Source organism: Zeus faber (genome assembly GCF_960531495.2).
Source record: "Zeus faber genome assembly, chromosome: 1".
NCBI classification, from domain to species: domain Eukaryota; kingdom Metazoa; phylum Chordata; class Actinopteri; order Zeiformes; family Zeidae; genus Zeus; species Zeus faber.
Window position 1 is genome coordinate 11,320,420 of NC_137193.1, and position 22,477 is coordinate 11,342,896.

Below are 22,477 nucleotides of genomic sequence, written 5' to 3' on the forward strand. Positions count from 1 at the left end.
TTTTTTTTTTTCTTCCTCGCTGGATGATCTAACAGCTATAACGCACGTTTACAAACCGGACCGTGATCACCGATTCGAAACGATGTGATTTGTTTTTTGACTTGTTCTCCCTCCGCTCCAAAACGCATCTAGCGTTGCAGCTGAATGGGTTGCACAATCCCGATCAGCTGATCGTAGTTGACTTAGACATGAGCGTCGACAACGTCCCACGGAGGACTTAGAAACCCCGCCACGACATGTCGATCCAGTTCGCGGAGCCGGAGCTGTCGGCCAGCTACGGGGTGGCCGACTCCTTCCCGAAAGATTTCGGCTACGGGGTGGAGGAGCCGGACCTGGACGACGATCCCCGGTCAGCCGATTCCAAACCCAGGATCCTCCTGATGGGGCTGCGGCGCAGTGGGAAATCCTCCATCCAGAAGGTCGGTCGGGCAGCCGATGTGTTCCCATGTTACACGCGGTGGAACGGTGTGGCGTCCGAACAGAAGTGCTCCCCTTCACAAATATTAGGCCTCAAAAGTCATAAAACGACCTTAAGTCTGCAATAATTATTGAATTTTAATTAATTTATTCATTTATGTCTTTATACGTATGTGTATACTCACATTTTTATCCAAAATATCGTGGACTAGACTTAATTCATGAGATGTGACCTGAAACTTGGAGCATTTAGTCTGATTTTACCTGTGCATGCATTTCTTTTGGTCCAAATTAATCCATATTTCAACCCCTACCGCCGATCCAAATACTTCCCTTCATATTTACCATCACGTTTACCTGTTCTAGATGAACTCACTTCATAATTAACATCACACTTACCTGTCCTGTTCTAGATTCACTCGATTCATGTTTACCATCACATTTACCTGTTCTAGATGACATTACTTCATATTTACCCTCACATTTACCTGTTCTAGATTAACTTACTTCATATATACCATCACATTTTCCTGTTCTAGATGAACTCACTTTATATTTACCGTCACATTTACCTGTTCTAGATGAACTCACTTTATAATTTACTTCATATTTACCTGTTCTAGATGAACTCGAATCATATTTGCCGTCACATTTACCTGTGGAGGGAAATCTATGGAAATACTTGTCCTCCCTTTTCTGAAATGTTGTGGGGGGGGGTTAGTAATTGTTAGAAGTATTCCAATTCCTAATCAAGGAACGTGTTCTAATTACAGTTCACTAATTAGTCCTCACCTGCAATACTTTATTAGACGAGAAGGAGAACAATCAGCCTAAAATTCTGTTGACATTTTTATTAGAAAGTATTCGATTTAACTCTTGACACCTGCAGACAACCTGGTAAACTGCAAGACTCAGCGTAACGACGCTCTGTCGATGCCTTGTCTAGGTCGTGTTCCACAAGATGTCCCCCAACGAAACGCTTTTCCTGGAGAGCACCAACAAAATCTACAAGGACGACATCTCCGGCAGCTCCTTCGTCAATTTCCAGATCTGGGACTTCCCCGGTCAGGTGGACTTCTTTGACTCCACCTTCGACGACGAGATGATATTCAGGGGCACGGGCGCCCTGATCTTCGTCATCGATGCTCAGGTAGGATGACACCGGTTTAAAGTGGACCTCAAAAGTCGATGGTTCTAAAATTCTAAACTGGTTTTCATAGTCTCAATCCCAGATGCAAGAATGAAGACCCGCTGCACTTGAGGTCATGGGTAGTTAAGAACCATTGCTATAGTTTTGACAACATCCTTGTTATTCATAGGTAACCCTGTCTATATGTGTCTTGTTTTTTCGTTAATCATAACCCTGTATATGTATCTTTTATGTTATAGATTACCCTGTCTATAGGTGTCTTTTTGTTATACATAACCCTGTTTGTGTCATTTTTTGTTATCGCTAAAACTGTCTGTCTTTTTTTTGTGATAGATGACTCTGTTTGTCTTCTTTTTGTTATAGATAACCCTGTCCATATGTGTATTTTTGTTATAGATAAACCTGTACGTCTTTTTGTTATACATAACCCTGTACAATATATGTATTTTTTCTTATACATAACCCTAAATATGTCTTTGTGTTATAGATAATCCTGTCTATGTGTTTTTTCTTTTTTTTGTGATACTTAACTCTGTTTATGTGTCTTTTTGGTATGAATAACCCTGTTTGTGTTTTCTTTTGTTTTACAAAACCCTGTACATGTATGTGTCTTTTTTGATTTAGATAACTGTAGTGTGGGGATGGTCTGGCCGAGCAGCCACATCTGACCTGGACCAAAGTGCTGGGGTCAGGGTGGCTGCATATCTGTTGCTCATTGGTTGGTCTAATGAGCAGCAGGTAAACCCCCCCCCCCCCCCCCCCATCCCCACACACACTCAGGATGGGAGCCCTGTGTCATGACATGTTCCATCTGCTCCTGGCTAATTCCACCTCGCCTCCTCTCTACAATAAACTGGTGTCTACAACCCATTGTCTTCTGTGTCTCTGTGCCGGAGGGCCACTTGGGTGGCATGTAGCAGGCAGACCCGCCAAAATAACCCTGTATGTCTTTTTGGTTATATTTTATCCTATCTATGTGTTTTTTGTTGGACGTAACCCTGTCTATATGTATTTTTTGTTGTAGATAACCCTGTTTACCTGTCTGTGTCTTTTTTGCTATAACTTGTTACACTAATGTCTCTGTCGCAATGTAGCTTGAATGTTATTCTCCCTTGTAAGTCGCTTTGGATAAAAGCGTCTGCTAAATGACTAAATGTAAATAACTTAACCCTGTTTGTCTTTTTTTTTGTCTTACATAACCCTGTCTATATGTGCTTTTGTTTTAGATAACTCTATCTGTCTTTATTATTATAGCTAAACCTGTTGATATGGCTTTTTTGTTGTAGATTACCATGTGCATGTTATAGATAACCCTGTTATCTGCTAAATGTTTTTTTGTTAATTTTCAACAGTTCCTACATTCTTAAGAACACTTGAAGCTTTCATTATATCCATTGGACAAAAAGGTGTCATCTTAACTGTCCTTTAAATACAGACCTGTAACAGACCTGACCATTTGAACTGTGATACAGTTCTAAACAAGCACATTTGACTCGAGTTAATAACTACATTTATTAAAAAAAAAAAAAAAAAAAAAAAATTGTATTTCCTCCATACCTCCTCTTCTTTCTAAAGCGGATCAATTCTGCCTGGTCTCTGTGGGGGAAACGTCACAAGTACATTTCTATGTCACCCAGGACGATTACGTGGAGGCCCTGGGCAGGTTGCACTTCACGGTGTCCAGGGCCTACAGAGTCAACCCAGCCATCAACTTTGAGGTCTTCATCCACAAAGTGGACGGTCTGTCCGACGACCACAAGATCGAGACGCAGAGGGACATCCACCAGAGAGCCAACGACGACCTGGCCGACGCCAGCCTGGAGAAGCTTCACCTGAGGTTAGTTTAGCCTTGGCTTTGGCGAATTACAGGGTGCGGATAAGTGCATAAGGGTTGGAATAACTCAACGTTATAATGGTATCAATTGAAGGGCTTGATTCTTCCATCTCTGGTGGGTTTGATGACTAAAGAGTTGCCATTACCTTGCGTCTTATTAACTTTCACCAAGCAATTACTCATCATGTATGAAAATGCTTAGAAAGGCTTTAAGTTCTCCATTTCCAGGTCCTCTTACCTAATTTTATTTACTTTATTTGTTTACATCTGTGAAAGGATGGAAAGACGCATTGGTTTCTGTATAAAAATTAAAAAAATAACTATTTTAAGTATCACATCCTCCAGAAACTCCAAGAGAAGGCTTTAAGCAGCATTGGAACATCATTAAATTTAAAATTACCAAACTATTTAAATACACTTTTCCCATTTTTATAAATATAATAAGCTTCAAACTGTTTAATTGTTTCACATACTTGAAACTATTCAGTGCATCCTCTGTTTCACATTAAAGTCGTTTGATGTCGGTTTGGTTTTGGGCACGGAGTACGGTATCGGTCCCTGGAGCAGTTTGGGGTTCAGTGCCTTGCTCATAGAGGCACCGAACAGGGAGGGCAGGCAGGTGCAAATAGACCCTCATGGCACAACGTGGGGATTGAACCGGAAATTGAGTTCATACCAGGGAACCACTGCCAGAATGTCTGGATTTTAAGCAACTGGGTTCGACAGTTGCTTTGAGGACATATTAACCCTTCTCTCTCTCTCTCTCTCTCTCTCTCTCATTGGGGAGGTGCTGTGCTCTGTCCAAGATGATTCCCTCATTATTAACCTGTGATTTTCCTGTAGTTCTCTCTCTCTCTCGAGGTCAACTGTGCAAAGGAGGAAGTCTGGGCTACAAAGGGAGCTGCCCTTATAGTGAGCAGCTGTCTCAAACCTGGTGAAGAAATCAACAGATCCCTGCGTACCCAGTTATCTCTGAAGAGAGATGTCTGCGCTCTTACTGACCTGTGATTTGTCTGTTTTTGGTTCCTTGGTGATTAAGTTTCTGCTGCTGTGACATGACTCACTGCAAACGAAGGAACCTTAAAAGTCAAGTCTCTCTGTCTCTCGCTCCTTTGCAGCTTTTACTTGACCAGCATCTACGACCATTCCATATTCGAGGCCTTCAGTAAAGTTGTCCAGAAGCTCATACCGCAGCTGCCGACCCTGGAGAACCTCCTGAACATCTTCATCTCTGTACGTGACGCCGCCTCCCTTGCCCCCCCCCCCCCCCGGGTTTTCGCGACAGATTAAGTTGAGAACGCCGGGGAATGACGCCCCCCCGACCCCAACCCCGGACCTAACCCCCGAACACCGTGCACTGTCTCTTGTTTCGGCAGCATTCCGGCATAGAGAAGGCCTTCCTGTTCGACGTGGTCAGCAAGATCTACATCGCCACGGACAGCTCGGCGGTGGACATGCAGTCGTACGAGCTGTGCTGCGACATGATCGACGTGGTCATCGACGTCTCCTGTATATACGGGTGAGGGAGACGTTCCAGAGCGCCGGCGAAGCCCCGTCTCCTGGAGAGCGTCTTTTAAAGGTTCTTCTGTCTCACCCCCACCCCCACCCCCACCCCCTCCCAGGCTAATGGAAGACAGCAGCGCGTATGACAAGGAGTCCTTGGCTATCATCAAGCTCAACAACACCACGGTGCTGTACTTGAAGGAGGTCACCAAGTTCCTCGCCGTGGTCTGCATCCTGAGGGAGGAGAGCTTCGAGAGGAAAGGTCTGTGGTTCGTACCTCGGGGTTGAATTTACATCCCCTGGCAGCGGATTATGTTTCATCTCCCCCGTCTTACTACTTTTTTTTTTTTTTTTTTTTTTGGGGGGGGCGGGACAGGCTTGATAGATTACAACTTCCATTGTTTCCGCAAAGCCATCCACGAGGTGTTTGAGGTTGGTTCCTCCGCGCAGAGGATGGGCGCGGAGCCAGCTGGCTCCCCCGGACACACTCTGGCCCGGATGAAATACGCCACCGCCGCCAATGGAAGTGCCGTGTGAGAGGGGACGGAAGGATCGCCGAGGCCCCGGCGTCGGCCGTCCTGTTCATCGTACCGTGTAGGGCACGCAACGTGGTTGGGGACGGGTCGACGACGAGACGTTTTACCATTTGAAGCTGCAGGCTGATATTACACAAACCCCCCTCCCGGCCTTTATAAACCGGTGCCACCTAACACAGGCGACAGCGTTTTTAAGCCAAAGTCTCAGCTGCAAACGACCCAAGTTCTGTGAGGAAAACTGAAGTTTTAGGACTCTAACCCCCACCCCCCACGGGTACCCAGTTTTCATTTGTGTTCGGAGAGGCAAGGAAATTCATTTGTTTGGTCGATCTACGTCTTTGCGTGTTTTTGGGGGGTTTTTTTCGTCCGTTTTCGACGGAAGCCTGCCAAAAAAACGATCTTGATCTAGACGGACGGCGTGTTTGTCTAAGAGTATGTGAGTCGACGTCCCGAATATGTAGATTTGCTGGAAGTGATTTGATATGTTAAAACCACTTAACTATATGTTGTATTAAGCCTGATTTTTCTTCTTTTGTTGTTTTTTTTTTTTTTTTAACTCTACCTTAAAAAATCTGCTATTAAGACTGAGCGCAGTATAAATGTACAAATGCCTCGACCAGACAGTCACGGTATGTGTTCTTTTTTTGGTTTGTTTAACAGTACAAACTCGTTTTTAACACATTTTTCCCTCGTTCTGCATTCGGGTGCCGTTAGCGGGTCAAGGCCCTCTCCTTATGGAAAAGGATCATCTCACCTTCCGCGTAAGCCCCTCAGTGTAAACCTCTCGTGGACGGTGTATCTTCTGTTGATAATGACTCATGCCCCTGGTGTCCGCGGCCGCTTCTCCTCACAATCCTCCAAGACCCAAACTCTGCCAGTTGAACTATTAGAGGCTTTGTTGATTTACAGTGTTTGGACTCCGGGAGAGAGCGTGTTGGTCTTAATGGAGCCCGGGGATAAGTGATTACACCTTTTCATTTGGCCGATTCCCCCCCCCGACACCTCGTTTTTGGTAGCTTAATGAACACAGACCAAATTTACGGTGCAGACATTTCGCCGACAGTCGGTGTCTCGATTTTCCGTAACCCGGATGTCTCCGAGGCCGTAAGAACTCTCTCTCTTTTTTTACTTTCTCACCCTCTCTCCGCCTGTCGCTCTTTCCATCTCTGTTCCATTGGTCGTATTTCTTTAAATAGAGTAATATAATACTTCATGTTGTGCTGAGTGAAGCCTAATCAACTTAGAGTAGTTTTATTTTTATCGCAAGGGAAATGTGAATGTCTCCGCCTATTTTTTTTTCTTTCTGAAATTGCGAACAATAAAGTTATTTTTTCATGCTGTACATTGCAGTTGCAGTTATTTCTATATCTAATATTGCACTGCATCATTTCACCAGTAGATAGCAGCATTCCCTGAAGAATATTTTACATAGTACGTATAATATCTTTCATATAATGTATTCAATTATTGTAATATTACGAAGAGCATAATATTTCATATCTATATTGAAATCCTGAGGTCCAGACCTCATGTCATTTTGATCTGTCTGGGTTAATTAAGATGGATAGGTACTTTATTCATCCCTGAGGGGAAATTGCAATGTCCCAGCAGCTTCACGTCTACACCCCAAGACAAAATAATATGGCAGTACAATAAAAATATGAAGAGGGGGGGAAGAAAAAGGCAATGTATGGAAAAATTGTAAAACATACAATAAAATGAATAACAGTTGAATGGATGAATTAGAACTTGTCATGTGCTTGAGGTGCAGCTCAGCCCTGGCTCTGCTTAAAGGGTGGTGGCAGGGTGAAACCTCAAGCGAAGCCTCTAATCAGCCCCAGACCTCCAGCTCAAGACTGGATGGAAAATGGAGGTGAAGAGGGGGGAAAATGATCTCCTGCTCTCGAGGATTTTTGCAGGACCCTGCAGTTTCCCATCACCACAGAGAATGTCCCCCAGAGGAACCGTGTGTTGAGGATAACTCATTTATATAGTCCCCCCCTGTCCATCACTATTACCATCCATAGTGCTGTAAATGGAAAACGTGCCTTGAAAGTAAGGTTAATAATATGATATAAATATAACACATTAATAATATACAGTTAACAATTTGATTTTTTTGTTCGAAGCAGAATACACTGTATACAATATTACAGATGGTGCAGATGATGTGTTTTTTTTGCGGTATTTGTGGAATACAAAATAGATCGAATCAAGGCTCAATCAAAATTCGATATAAAGTTAAATGCAAATTGAAAAAAGGCCGCAGATCTCCAGAGTATTCTTTCGATTTTTCATAGACACCTTTTTCACTTTCTCTCAAATTGTTAATTGCTTCAATCGTGACATTTTGTCTTTAATCTCCAAAAATTTGCCTCAAAATATTCTATGATTAGAATTTTAGTATTTGGACATTTTGATCCTAATTTTGATTTTATACTCAAAATACAATAATGTATTTTTTTTTCTCACAGGCCCTAATCCCCCTACGTACTGTGGCTTGGATAAATAATATTAATAATAATAATAATAATAATGATTATTATGATTATAATCATAATCATAATAATGATACTACTACTACTACTACTACTACTTATTATAATATTAATAAAAAATATAATCATAATCATAATAATGATCTACTACTACTACTAATAATAGTAATAATCGTCATAATCATCATAATAATGATACCACTATTACTACTACTGCTACTACTACTATTACTACTACTACTTATAATAATAATAATTATTATTATGATAATGATTATTATGATAATCATAATGATACTACTACTACTACTACTACTAATAATAATAATAATAATTATAGTAATAATCATCATAATAATGATACCACTATTACTACTACTGCTACTACTACTATTACTACTACTACTACTACTACTACTACTACTACTACTACTACGAATAATAATAATAATTATTATTATTATGATAATGATTATTATCATAATCATAATAATGACACTACTACTACTACTAATAATAATAATCATAATGATGATACCACTACTACTACTACTACTAATAATAATCATAGTCATAATAATGATACTACTACTAATAATAATAATCTACTACTACTAATAATAATAATAACTACTACTGCTACTACTACTACTACTACGACTAGTACTACTACTACTAATAATAATAATAATAACAATATTAATAATAAATGGTGTCTTTTTGAATGTCATGTATTTATGTATATTTTTTATATATACATGCACCAACCCAGCACTAAACTCCTGACAAGGTGGAGGCCGGGGGGAGGGGCTTGGGGCAGAGGGGCGGGGCTCAGGACGACGCCCCGGCTCCCTGGCGGAGCGGCGACCGTGAGCCCTCATTCCCAATTCCCACACGGCGCCGCGCTGCAGCCACCCCCGTCAAGGAGGACGCGCCGCCCGCTGCCGCAGCCACCCCCGTCAAGGAGGACGCGCCGCCCGCTGCCGCAGCCACCCCCGTCGGGAGACCACCGAGCCGTTTAGTAAGTCTGTTGAGAGTGTTGTGCGTTCATGGACGGGGCTGTTTAACGCGTGTAGTGTTTGAGGTGAAGTGGAGCAAAAGAAGTGTCGTAAAAGAAAGTCGAAGTCATATAATGAGTTATTCATATATTGATTTAGAAAATGTTTGGTATAATAATAATAATAATAATAATAATAATAATAATAATCTTTATTTGTATAGTACCTTGGATACACAACATAAAACTCAAAGTGCTTTACATTAATTGAAGGCATTAAATATTATGATTATGATTATGATTATGATTGTTATTATTATTATTATTATTATTATTATCATTATAATCATCATCATACTCATAATAATCATAATCATAATAAAAATAAAGAGAATACATTTCATGAAAATAAGTCAATATTATATTCAATTTGGGTTTCGGATCACCAATTTGGCGTTACTCAGTGATGGACTTTGGCTGTGAAATATGTTGGAGGTTGTTAAAAAGTGTGTCACGGCTGCTCTTTTCTCCGGTGACACACAAACACACCTTCACACGTCTGTCCCACTGCACGCTGGGCGGAACCTGAAAGTCATTTCAAAGAAAACTTCCAGTTTCGCTTATTAATGATTGCCAGACGTGTTACTACACTCAATGGTCCACGCGATGACCCTTGAAGCTTTAGACATTTGAATTGAATTCACATCTTCGATTCAATCGGCCTAACCCTGTTCCCAAACTTGATCTGTTCGAAGCCCATGAGGCGGTGATTTTCAGTTTGTTGTTTTGTTTTTTTTCTTCAGTTTTTGACCCCAAGGTGAAAAGACAGGATGCACTGGAGGATGCAGTCTTTCTTTAGAATGAGGAAGTGGTCTGTGTTGGGGGTTGGGAGCCAGACTGGGGGCCTAGACGGGGCTGTATATGTAACCGATACCCCCAAAAAACCTGTGAGTGAGATCCGTAAACCTTTTCTCTTTTTTTTTTCTTTTGGGGGGGGCGTAGGATTTGAGCAAACAACAAGTGGCCTTTTTGGGCAAACAATCCCCTTTCTCAATATGTAGTGTAGAATGTCACACTGATGTGGGGAAGCACAGTCTGTCTATAGGAGGCTTAACGCAACCTACAACATATTTATTAACTTTGCCTTTTTTTTTTTTTTTTTTTAAATCGGCGTGTCATGCACTGGATTGTGATTTCTTTTAAACTTCCTAACAACTGTATTTTGCGTCTGAAATCACGTCCAAGGGCCGTCCGGTTTTTGCCGAGAGGCCGTGATGTCACGTCTACCGGAGATTACAAGGAAGTCGTTTTTTTTTTTTCCATAGACTCAACACCCTTGGCACCAGCTTTAACTACTTTCCATGCATTCACCGCACTCCAGTCACATAGCATCACCACGCTCCGGTCCATTTGGGAGAAATTAACTTGGTTGAGTCATTTCAAACTGCGGAGGGCTGGAAATAGCGTCTCCCTGCTCAAAGTAGGCTAAGTTTCTTTTGCTTTGAGAAGACCTCCCGTTTATAGGAATGGCCAACTTTCTTTTTTCTCAGAAGACGAGCGACAGGGGGAAAAAAAATACAGGAAAAAAAAAAAAAAGAAAAGTGTTTCTTTTTCTTTTTCCGACCGAGCGCCAAAACCACACTCTTTTGCCACGCTCCGACCGCAGCGACATTCCTGCGAGATTCCGGCGTTTGGCAAAGGTCGGCGCTGGCGCGGCGTTCCCCCCCGGGGACCCCGTCGGACACGCGGGCGCGGCCGGTCGCAGCGGATGTCGCAGGTGACGGGGCGGGGCGGGAGCTCCGCGGTTCCAGACCGCCCGGAAGGCCGCCGCGGCACCGTCGTTTTTCGCTTCCTGTTGCCCGTCCCTCGGGCCGGGAGGGGAAGGCGGTGATGGAAGAACCATCGGGGAGCCAAAGCTTGATGTCGGGGCGTTGTTTTTTTTTTTTTTAGACCGTTAAGACTTTGAAACGTGCCTCCTTGTTTTTTAACCTCTCTGCTTCCTTTAAATCCCCTGCTCCGTCCCCTCAAATCCCCCCCCCCCGCCCCAGGTCGTAGGTTCCAAAAAAGTGTTCAGTGCTCCCCGGGGGGGGGGGTTGGCTTTGACGGGGAATGCGACCCTCGTCTCGATCGATCCGCTTATTTACCCCACAACAATGCAATGTTGATACCGGGTCCAAAAGCCGGAGGCCTGAAAAACCCAGCGGAGGCGCAAAAGTGCACAAAACACCGGCTGCGCGCAGGGGTGAGGCTTTTTCCGCTCCTAAAAAAACCCCCCAAACAATACGTTTTTTTTTACACCCAAGGCCCAACCTGGGAACATCGCTGGCATCTGCGAGCCGACGAGAAAACAATATCTCCATGTGTGTTTGTTTTGGGACGACGGCCGGCGGTGCGAGGCCCCGGCGTCACGTCGCGCGGCGCTTCGACGGCCGTGCCCCAAACAGTGCGCTCCGTCGGGGCGGCCGCAGGAACCTCCGGCTTATGAAGCAGGAACAGCGGCGGTTGGAGGCGACTCGCTCCCACACGGGGATGTGTGCCGCACGTCTCGCTGCGGTGCAGAGTTATTTACTGGTTGTGAGACGGATATTTGTTTGGTGAGCGCGCACCAGAGGTGAGGCCTCTCGATTGTTTCCCGGGGTAAACACGCAGCCAGATGGACCTAAGTGGAAACATTTCTTTCTCCCAACAGGACCCGTAAATCCCCTTAAAACGTGCCGCTTGTTCTTGAAAAAAAACTCATTCGTCCTTCGCTGAATGAAGTAACCCGAGAAGGATGTTGTCGGGAGGAGCGGCGCCGATGTGCACCGCCGACCGAAATGAGTTGTTTTTGTTTGCCCGGAGGGGTTTTTATTTTTATTCTTTTTTTTTTTTTTCCGGACGCGACGGCCCGGGTGACAAACGTGCGATGCGCTCATTTGTTTTGGATGGGGGCGGACGGGCGCCGAACGCGGCCCGGTGATCCCGAAAAAGGGAAGTCAGAATGGAATCCGACGGGAAGACGTTTGCACGTTCTGCAGTCGTCCGATGATCCGGGCTTAGATTGTTTTATTTTTTTTTATTTTTCCTTTACAGTTTATGACCCGGGGCCGTGCCAGCGCTGGGTTTTCACGTCCTCCAGACGCTCCGCTCTAATTACAGCGCTGGACCCGTCACTATCCACACTCACTTCCCCCCGAAAGTTCACCCAATATGACGACTGTTTGGAGGCGGTGGCATTTTTTTTTTTCGTCCGACCCCATTGAAAATAAACCTCAAACCGGTGTGGTAATTAAGATTATATGACCCAGTTTTCCTGTTTTTTAAAACCAACTGCCATACAAGGCTTCTGTCTTCCGGCGGCGGGTGTTAATGGCGCGAGAGAAAGCAGCCACTGTGAGCTGACGGTGGCCGGGCCTCAGAAAGGATGTGACACTAGTCAGAAAGACTCCCTAAAAGGACCGGAGGGCGTCCCGCCCGGGGGTTTTGACTTCCAGGAGCCTCCGACGGGGGCCGCGGCCATCCCGAGGCGAGGGACCCGGAGCTGCCTGTTATGATTCATGGACGATATTTTCACGGCGTGGCAGATTTAACACTTACCCACTTAGTTTTTTCCCCGCTGGATACGGTGCTTTTATTACGGTTGACAACGGTTTCCATTATGGAATATGCCGGGTTTGTCAACCTCTGACACACTCTAAATTCCTGGGGACACGGGATAAACACCGAGGAACCGCTCTGGTAGCTCGTACGGCTCATAAGGAGCTGTCGGCTCGTCGGGGGGAGAAGACGACAGCGGTGAGCCACGGCGGGACATGACGCAGGAGGCCCGGTCGCCGCTTGGCTTCCAGTACAAAGCCCCCGCAGCCAGCCAGGGGGCGGGGAGGGGGGGACTGGAGTTCACCTTTCACCGGGGAGGGGGGGCGTGCATCGGCGGAGAACGCAAGCGCGTCCAAATGTGTGAGTCGCGCGGGCGCCGAGGTGCGCGAGGGGAAGGGGGAGCGCTGGGGACGGGGACGGACGACTGTTTAGGCGGCGGTTAATGCGTCTCATGGCGGAGGAGGATGCAGAATGTGCTGGTCGGACCGGTCAAGGCCGCCCCATGGATCTCTCTGCGTGAGGATAATCAAAAGCAAGCTCAAAAGCCCGAAGGCCCAGAAGACATCGAAGTAGGACTGTACGACGCAGATTGTCCCTCAAATATAGTAGTGTTCTACCAACGTTTTACCCTAGCAGTGTTTTACCCTCGCACGGCTACTCCAATCACAAAAAAACCCAATTTGACGCAGGGAGGGAGGATTTCAGCATTTGGCATCCAAACCATGTATAAGCTAGCCTGCGGGGTCCAGCCCTTTAACACATTCCCAGCAGCAAAGGCCTTCATAGACACCCATTCTGACCACACCCCGAGATCCCTCAGACGGACAATTATGAACACCCAGAAAAAAATCCAAAGGGGGGGAAGGTACTCAAAACATCAGGCCTCCTGCAGATTTCACTATGTCATCGGGTCAGAACAAGGTCAAAACACGATCGCTTATAATTGCCGTGTATTTTGCCACAATTCCCCTGTGTCGTTCGCGAAAGCGGCCAAACAGCTGGACACGGCAGTGGTGCAGTGCTGTCTGGAGAAGGGCGTGTGCCGTAGGCTACTCTCAATCTTTGCCAAAAAAGAAAAAAGTATTTTCTTTTTAAGCGGCCCATCCAGCAAAGGATAAAGGCCCTGTGTTATAAACAGTGACACGTAGGACTACACTTGCATATTTAGTTCACCCAAAAATGGGCTGGTAGCGTTTGAAAACTGTCGCGTAACTTGTCTGCTGCTGGACTTCAGGGAGTGAGGATCATTATGGAATTAACATTAACACCACATAGGAGCTTTCAATCAATACTGGCCCACGGACAGTAAGAGTAAGACAACTGCTGTGAGCTGTGAGTCTGGGTAGGTAGCAAAAAATAAATAATAATAATGCTTAAAAAAAAAAAAAAAAGATGAATTATATATAATAGATATATACTGTATATCTAATGGATTTATTTTATTTATTTCCGCAGCATCGTTGTCCAACCGTTCGCAATTCATCATTTATTCGTCCAGTTCTACATCCGGCAGCAAACAATCCACGTCAATACACAGACTTCATCCACAGTGGATTTCAAACTGCTGGTGTCGGCACCAATAATAAACACGACAATGCAAACTTGACGGTGAGAGCAGTAGTAGTCTGGTGCAGATAGTCTTCCCGGGTCGACCAGCACCCGACCACCACAACCGGGTCCATTATCACCTGGACATGCACGGTTGGTTCCGTAATATCTGGGGAAAAACGGGTCCTGGTATTAATACATTTTTGAATGGTTTGTTCTAATATGATCGCGGGACAAATGGCCCCGGGTCCAAATGGGTTGGGGACTGAATTTTGGGACCCGTGAAGACCCCTGGTCTGGTGCCGGTGCACCGATAATAACCACAACCATGCAGTGCGCACGTCGCCCACCGCAGCCGCTGCAGAAAACCTTCTGCCCCCTCGTTCGGTGAACGTTGGCGGCCCAGGTGTCTCCGTCACCGGAAGCACGAGAAGCTTTATTCAAATCAAAGCCTCGGCAAGTTTAGAAGACGCTGAAACGCCGCCGTCTTGCAAGCGAGCGGCTCAAAGTTTAGCACAAACATAAGGAGCGATACGCATCTCCACTCATAATTTAAGCAGGAAGGCGGTGCAGCCCCGTTGCCTTTCCACGTAGATGCCGAAACGGAACGCCCGTGGGCCCCGTCACGCGACTGCCGGTCAAACCGTCGGACACGCCCGTCGCTCCGCTCTGCTCCAGGCGGCACTCCAAATGTGAGCAGGAAGCTGAAGGAGCGTCCAGGAACGAGGGTGAGGTGCCGCGGCCCCAGCACCCCACTCCCGGTGCCGACGGAGACATGCGCTGCACCGTCTCTCGCGATTTGGCTTTTGCAGGACGCTGCCGAACGACGCGCGTCGGAGGGGGTTTCGAAGTGGGTACACGCAACGCCGACGGAAAAAGAAGCGTACGCCGCGTACCCGCGTTCGGCCTGCACCGCACCAGCAACCCCTCCGGGAGAAGAGACGAAGGCCGAGGCTCGCGGAGACTGGAACGGAGCAGATAGCGAGGCAGTCGGACGTTCCTGGAGGGAGTCGGACCACAGAACTGACACGAAACAGACGTCGACATCGCTACGCAACCTTCTTGTCTCGTTTGTTTGGTCCCTGTCCATGTTTTTCGGTGACCTCGTACGCCCCCCCCCGAAAACTCAGAAACCCGCGAGCGGTCCGGTAATCAACGGGGGGAGGAGGAGGAGGAGGAGGAGGAGGGCCGCGCTGGAATGTCCGCAACGCGCGGCCTCCGTCGAGCGTCCTCTGCGGTTTTCCTGCGATTGCGTCACGGGGGAAAAAAAGGGAGTGAGAGTCTGGAGGACGGGACGGCGATGGGCTTTGCTTGTCCTTCCCCTTGTTTACCTAAACACAGAATGTTTCATAGCAGTCGGACGGGGGGAATGTAAACCCCCCGCTCTCCCCTTTTTGCGCTGACTTATTAACGGGGCGGCCGGGAGGGATAACATGAGGGATAACACCTGCGACGGTCTGCAATCTCAGGAATGCGTGTCCGTCCCCTCCACGCAACTTACGTTTTTCATCTTCTTTTTTTTTTTTTTTTTTAGCCGCCTCCAATCAAACCGGCCGCCAGGTTCCAACCGGTCCTGGCTTTGGGTCGCCATTTTGTAGTTGGTGACATCATCTTCGACCTTCTTCTCCCCTCTCCCCGGGGGAGCAGGAAGACGCGGGGGGGGGGGGGGTTTCTCCCATCAAAGCCAAGCTCGGCTACAGTTTGTTGACCCCACTGCGTCGTTTCATCGGCATTTTGGACGCCACTCAAGACTGTTATCTGCCCAAACTAAGGGGGGAGGGGGGCATTCTAAACATAAACCGCATCCAGGAAAAACATTGACATGGCTCCCCACAGGCTCTTGTGTAAATCCCATGTTCCATATATTGTTTTGTTGAGCGAGTATACATAAACTCCGGAGACCTATTTGCGGTCACGCCAGAGCAATCTTATCAAAGTGCTGCTGGCCGGTAACGGTCCGACGGGACAGGGCAGGGAACCGCCTCGCGAGTCTGAGTAAACTATTATACAACCGCATGTGCTCAGTACAACAAGGCGTTTCTCACGTGGGGCTTCGGCGTCGGACGACAGTCGGGCGCAAATGAACGCGCAGTTGAGACCGGGGACTCTTTCCAACGTGAGAACGGGCGGCGGCGAAGCCCGTCTCTCGGCCGCGCACGCCTCATCTCTGTTTTCCCCCCGGTACGTTTCCCGCCGGCGCTGGCGCCGCACACACATCTGACCCTGCGGGTCCCGTTCCGCAGCGAATCCCCGCTGGGTTTTTGCAAATAGCCGCGGGCCGATGCCATTGTCTCGGGCTCTGCCAGATGTGCTGCGCTTCCACCCATTTTCTCTCCGCCGAAATAGACTTCTATTGTGTTGTTTGTAAATATAGAGTGTGAAATGTTTTTTGTTTTTTTTGCGGGGCTCGCCCCTCCCCCAGGGATCATGGGGTTTTTAGAATTTGAAGCTTTTCATCCCGGCGGCCGAGGACAGTCAGCGACACGGAGCGCGGTTTAAGTGCGAGCCTTCATCCAGATCGGTGGTTTTCAAGCGGCTCCCGCCTCAGGATCCAGATGCTTCCTCAGTCATTAATTTACGGCCCGTGCGTAATTAAAGATTTGCGCCACTCTAACCGTTAGTTTGTACGGTAGCGCCGTAGTCCACAACGCTTTTGTGCATGTTACAAACGCAAACAGGTTGCAAACAGAGGAAAAATAGGGAATAAAAACGTAAAGCCCTCAAAAAGTAAGAGGCCCTCGAAACAATAGCAACTCATTTCCTGAGCCTCCGAAATACCGTTTCATCTAGAAGGCAATAAAAGCAAAGGGGCCAACGACAACACCGGGGGGGACAGGACGGTTAAGCCGCTGGACCGCTTTGCCGCGGCTCGGCCGGAGCGGACGTGCGTCTCCGTGCCGCTCGAAATGGACCCGCGGACCCCCGTCGGGGGGGGGGACCGCCGAAATGGGTGACGTCAGGCCGGCGCTCGAAGCTGGTGGACGCTCCGCTTTGAATTTGAGCCAAACACAGATGAAACGCTCGTCCGCCCCCACCCACCACCCCCTACGGGCCCTTTGAGCTTTGAAACTGAGAAGCCTCTGACTCTTTCTCTTTCCCGTTGAACTCCCAACAATTAATATTGTTTAGCGGTTGTGTTTCGATGCCAAACTGCCGCAGGGGGTTTCCTCTAACAATGCGTGGGGGTGAGTGGGGTTTGGGGGCGGTGGGGGCCATTGAGAGCCTTAAATGGTTCCTGAAGCATCAAATGGAAAGCAGCTCTATCATTACATGAGTGATTGGCTGTAACTCATTTGTGCGAGTGTTCACTCAGCCTTTCCTCCTCTCTTTGTGGCTAAATCACTTTTCTGGAGTCGGAGAGTTTTTTCTTCCGGAGAACAATTTGTAACCGTGTTATTTGCGTGAGAATGTTGCTGACTGTACAGCGCGGCAGGACAGAGCCTCCCTTCTCCGTTATTCTCCCGCTTAAACGAGCTTGCGTGCCGTGCCTTTTTACTCGAAAATCACTTTACATTTTGTCCCTTTTTTGCCCCCCCCGATCCTTGTTTATTTCCCCGAGCCTCTTCCCCCACCCGTCCCCGCGCCACGTTCTCGTCCCCCGTTTCGCAGACGGCAGAACGCTAACCTGCGGTGATGATTCCCCCCCCCCCCGTTGCAGGAAAACCCCGAAACGATCAAGATGAGCGACCGCTTCGACTGCAAGAACTGCAACGAGTCCCTGTACGGACGCAAGTACATCCAGGTGGAGGAGGAGCCGCACTGCATCCCCTGCTACGACCGCCTGCACGCCAACACCTGCCAGGAATGCAAGGAGCTCATTGGACACAACGCCAGGGTAGGGCGTCCGTCACGTCTTCTGGGTTGCGCGCGTCTCCTGCGACGCATGTTTTCACCTCCATGTGTGCGACCCCCCCCAGGCGGCGTTCATGTGCATCGAGGCGAACGTTCTCTTCTAACCCTAACCCCTAACCCTAACCCTGCACACCAACGCCTGCCAGGAATGTAAGTAGCTCATTGGACACAACGCCAGGGTAGGGTGTCACGTCTTCTACTTTGCGTGCATCTCCCACGACGCATGTTTTCACCTCCATGTGTGCGACCTCTCCCCCCTCCCCACCCCGAGTGGCGTTCATGTGCATTGAGGCTCTTCTAACCCCAACCCCAACCCCTAACCCTAACCCCAACCCTAACTGTAACCCTAACCCTAACCCTAACCCTTACCCTAACCCCAACCGCAACCCCTAACCCTTACCCTAACCCTAACCCTAACACTAACTGTAACCCTAACCCTGCAGGCCAACACCTGCCAGGAATGCTAGGAGCTCATTAGAGACACAACGCCAGGGTAGGGCGTCCGTCACGTCCTCTTCTCTTTTGTTTTCACCTCCATGTGTGCGACCTCTCCCACCCCCCCACCCCCGAGCGGCGTTCATGCGCATCGAGGCGAGCGTTCGCTCCCGTCCGTTTTCGTCGCAGGCACATGTTCAGCCCCTTCTTGTAAATCACGGTGCCTGTCCGCGGAGCAGCTGGAGCTCTTGGGGGAACACAACTCTCCCGGTCGTTTCGTTAAACGCGATCCCCCTCGAGCCGTTCGGGGCCTTTCGGGGCATGTGTAAAATGAAAACACAGCGACTGGAGGAAACCCTCACAGACGCCGCGAGGCCATCGGCGGCCGGTGAGTTATTAGACTCCCCTTTCAGGGACAGGCAATAAATTAAAGCCCCCTGTTTGGTTTGGCTCCGGCGCCTCAACACAATACGTAACGGCACCCTTCCTCCCCTGACCCACTGCCTTGGTTCTGAGTCTGTAAAAACCCGTTCCTCCGAAAAATGTCATTTTCCACCCACGGCCCCTCGAGTTTGCTTAAACTACCACTGAACTAGAACGCGGGCAAAAAAGAAAAGGAAAAGTCATACCCTGAGACTCCCAAGTCGTAATTCTCCCTCGGATTTCGACTTCTTCTGGACTCTAGACTCGCGGCAACAAAATGTTTAAATCTCGGGGATCTCTTTGTGTTCTCTGTGCGTTCTCTATGTACATTCTACGTCAGTGCCCTTTCAAACATGTTACCTTACGGGCCATTTTTCAAGGCCGATATTTATTGCGCTCCGCTTACAGATAAAAACGCCGCCGCTGTGTGCCAAATAACGGCGGGGGGGGGAGCGAAAACTGCATTTTTCAACAGTTAGTGGAAATAAACAAAGAGATGTGAGGCAATCCCTCGTGCAGCTTTCCCCTTTCTACTTGAGCGCAGGTCCTTTTTCGAGCGCCCTATAGGCGAAAAGATGCCTTGCCGAGATAGACAGTAGGAACGGGAGGTACTATTTGAGGGACCTTCAAGGAAATCAGTTCAATTTGGAGACATGTAGGGAAAAAAAAATTCATAAAATGTTCAGATATTTGGATTAAAAAAAAGTCAAATTGAAATGTCAAACTCTCAAATGTGTGTCTGAAACGACGGGACTTCAATTTCAATCTCGATCGTCCTCCTCCTGCAGGAGCTGTTCTACGAGGACCGCCACTACCACGAGCACTGCTTCCGCTGCTTCCGCTGCGACCGCTCGCTGGCGGACGAGCCCTTCACCAGCCAGGACGAGGCGCTGCTCTGCAACGACTGCTACTGCAACGAGTTCTCCTCCAAGTGCGTGGCCTGCGACAAGACCGTCATGCCGGGTACGAGACAGAAACGGACGCTCGGCGCCGCTTTTTCACCCCCGCAGCTCACGAACGCACCGTTTGCCCCTCGGCGTCCCGGCGTTCTCACACCCTGCTAATGACTTCCTTTTCGTCGGGGGGTTGTTCAGGGTGTGCGGCGGCTGTGATAACGCTGTTATCTCGCCGGGCTAAATCGCCTCCCGGCAGAGCCGTCTCCCCCCCCCCCCCCCCCCGGGGCCCTCGCTGAAAAAAACGAGCTTGCACCCGGTTGGTGTCGGGTGACCGAAGATTACCCGGGGTTCATGCGGGAACGCGGCTTTTTCTTTTTCTGAAAACTCTGCAGTCGTTCCCTCGGAGGCTTCTGTTTTTCTGTGGAATGCGGTCGAAGGCTTCACCGCTCTCCCTCGCCCCCTTAAATCTACAGCCAATTGCACGTTTCGGGCGCCAGCCTCCCTCGGGGCCTCCCTCGTTTCAGGTCCCGGCGCTTGTAAAAAAAAACAAAACAGCAGGGCCGTGATTAAGGGATCTGACGTCCGGCCTCAGGGGCGTGCCGGGCTCCCGGTTTTTATTAACTGCCGAAATGAGGCGTGTTCGCAGAGAGCTTTTGTGCGCTATCACCGGCGCGGACGGGATGCGTCATGGACGTTGGGCAATCCTGCGTGACTACTCAATGGTTTGTCACGGCGCCTTTTGAGCGATTGTATCTGGGCCAAGTGAAAACAGGTTTCAGCGCATCAGCCATTCGCCGCTTTTCGGTCGCGTCGCGTGCGGGCGCTGGCGGGTTGCATAAATGTCTCCGTCGCGTGTGGATACAAAGGGCAGACATGACGCAGGGACCCGCCACAGTACGCGGTGCCCTAAAAGCACTGATTTTCAACAGGTGGACTGCGGGCTGAAGGGCCCTCGAGGGCCTCGGACATAAAAATATAAATAAAGATAAATGTCCTCGGCGGTTATTTTTATTGTTTGGGGTCGCAGAGCCGTCAAACTCTTTTGCCCGAGTCATTCGTTTTTTAGGAACAAATCGTTCGCGCGTCTTGCACGACTCACTATAAGTAGGCCCTTATAATGAGCACGTTAACGGGACGGTCTTCACAAGCGGCGGTGGATTCCCAGAGACACGTTCAAATAAACAGTTCCGATAATTTGCTCTGCTCCGGACGGATCCGACTTAAAGACTTGAAGTGGAGCAGAGGTGTGTAAATGAACGTCAAACTCCGCCTTTTTGAATCCCACTGCTTTAAAAGAAGGAAAACGCCGTTCGCCTTCCTCTCTGTGTTTTTTTTAAATTGTATTTATTTATTTTTTAATTTTACAAATCTTAACGAACGAACGAACAGAGGAAAGAGAACGCTTCTCGCTCAGTCGATGTTATTGGAGTTAATGAATGACCGTCTCGGTGTTTCCTGTCGCTTCCTTCCCCCGCAGGCTCCAGGAAGCTGGAGTACGGCGGCACCACGTGGCACGAGGACTGCTTCATGTGCCGCGGCTGTGAAAAGCCCATCGGCGCTCAGGCTTTCATCCCGGACAAAGAGGACTACTACTGCGTGCCGTGCTACGAGGGCCGCTTCGCCCCCCGCTGCAGCCACTGCAAAAAGGTGAGCGGGGCGAACTCCGTTTTGTCCGGATCCATGCGCGCGTCGCGCCGTCCTCCCTTCGCCGCGTACGGTACCCGGCTGAGCTCCGTGTGTCCGCGCCCCACAGGCCCTGGCCAAAGGCGGCGTGACCTACAAGGACGAGGTGTGGCACAAGGAGTGCTTCCTCTGCACGGGCTGCAAGACGCAGCTGGCCGGACAGCCCTTCACCTCGCAGGGCGACAGCCCCTACTGCGTCAAGTGCTTCAGCAACCTCTACGCCCAGAAGTGCGCCGGCTGCAACACCGCCATCACAGGTAGATTAAACCCAGCCAACGTGTTTATCAGGGACACCGTGCTCTGTTCTCCGCACCGGCAGATTGTTTTGGCTTACGTAAGGAGACGCCGCGTGCCTGGGCAAGAGCTGGCACGAGGCGGCGCGCGGCCCGCAGCTACGAGCGGAATACCGAGACACGGAGAACCGGCAGTGCTTTCCCTTTCCCTTTTTTTTTGGTTGAATTCCCGCTGTAACCAAAAAAAACCCAAAAAACCCATCCCCGCGGTTACGCCGGGCTCACACGTTGGTTTGCTGTCTGCGTCCCCCACCAGGGTTCGGCGACGGGAAGTACGTGTCCTTCGAGGAGCGCCAGTGGCACCAGCCGTGCTTCAAGTGCTCCCGCTGCTCCGTGTCGCTGGTGGGCGCCGGCTTCTTCCCCGACCGGGAGCAGATCCTCTGCACAGACTGCAACAGCGACGAATGACTCGCTCCTCCTACGTCGTCCTTTTGAGAGGGGGGAAAAAAAAAAAAAAAAAAGCCCCGCGCTCCGCCGCCGGGCCCCTCCTCCGTGTTACCTACATGATTGTGCCCCGACGCCGGCCCAGGCCTCGCACATGAGCACTGCCTTATACCGACCCACCCAGTTGTATAGAAGCTTCTCGTTATCGTTCCGTTTTTTAGTACTGACGTCAGCTCTACTTGTCCGGTTAACTTAAAGCACATTCAGCTCTATGTATATTTGCATGAACTAGGAATATATAGAATATGTTTTCTTTCCTTTTTTTTGTTGTTGTTGTTTTGCACTCCAAATAAAATAATAAATAAACTATACACTATGTCCAATATGAATACGTCAGATTTAGGGTGGATGTTTTTTTCTTCTAATTATAGCCCACACTTTTAGATCGATAT

General features: G+C 48.6%; 2 protein-coding genes across 3 annotated transcripts; both read left to right on the plus strand.

The window, feature by feature from the left end:
* Nucleotides 1-7: 7 nt before the first annotated feature.
* Nucleotides 8-6,782, plus strand: LOC307230332 (ras-related GTP-binding protein C-like). Its single transcript, XM_080000638.1, has 7 exons — nt 8-419; nt 1,364-1,567; nt 3,205-3,404; nt 4,520-4,634; nt 4,778-4,920; nt 5,024-5,166; nt 5,281-6,782. The coding sequence occupies exons 1-7, from the start codon at nt 237-239 to the stop codon at nt 5,439-5,441; spliced, it is 1,149 nt and encodes a 382-aa protein (XP_079856764.1). The 5' UTR covers nt 8-236; the 3' UTR covers nt 5,442-6,782.
* A 2,053-nt stretch (nt 6,783-8,835) lies between these two features.
* Nucleotides 8,836-22,477, plus strand: LOC307243210 (four and a half LIM domains protein 3-like). Of its 2 annotated transcripts, none has more exons than XM_080017885.1 (6): nt 8,836-8,959; nt 17,718-17,894; nt 19,558-19,732; nt 21,143-21,312; nt 21,419-21,605; nt 21,898-22,477. In XM_080017885.1, exons 2-6 carry the CDS (start codon nt 17,739-17,741, stop codon nt 22,047-22,049), a joined length of 840 nt encoding a protein of 279 aa, XP_079874011.1. In that variant the 5' UTR covers nt 8,836-8,959; nt 17,718-17,738; the 3' UTR covers nt 22,050-22,477. The 2 variants fall into 2 exon arrangements, with proteins under 2 accessions (XP_079874011.1, XP_079874012.1); XM_080017886.1 differs by lacking the exon at nt 8,836-8,959 and adding an exon at nt 10,341-10,363.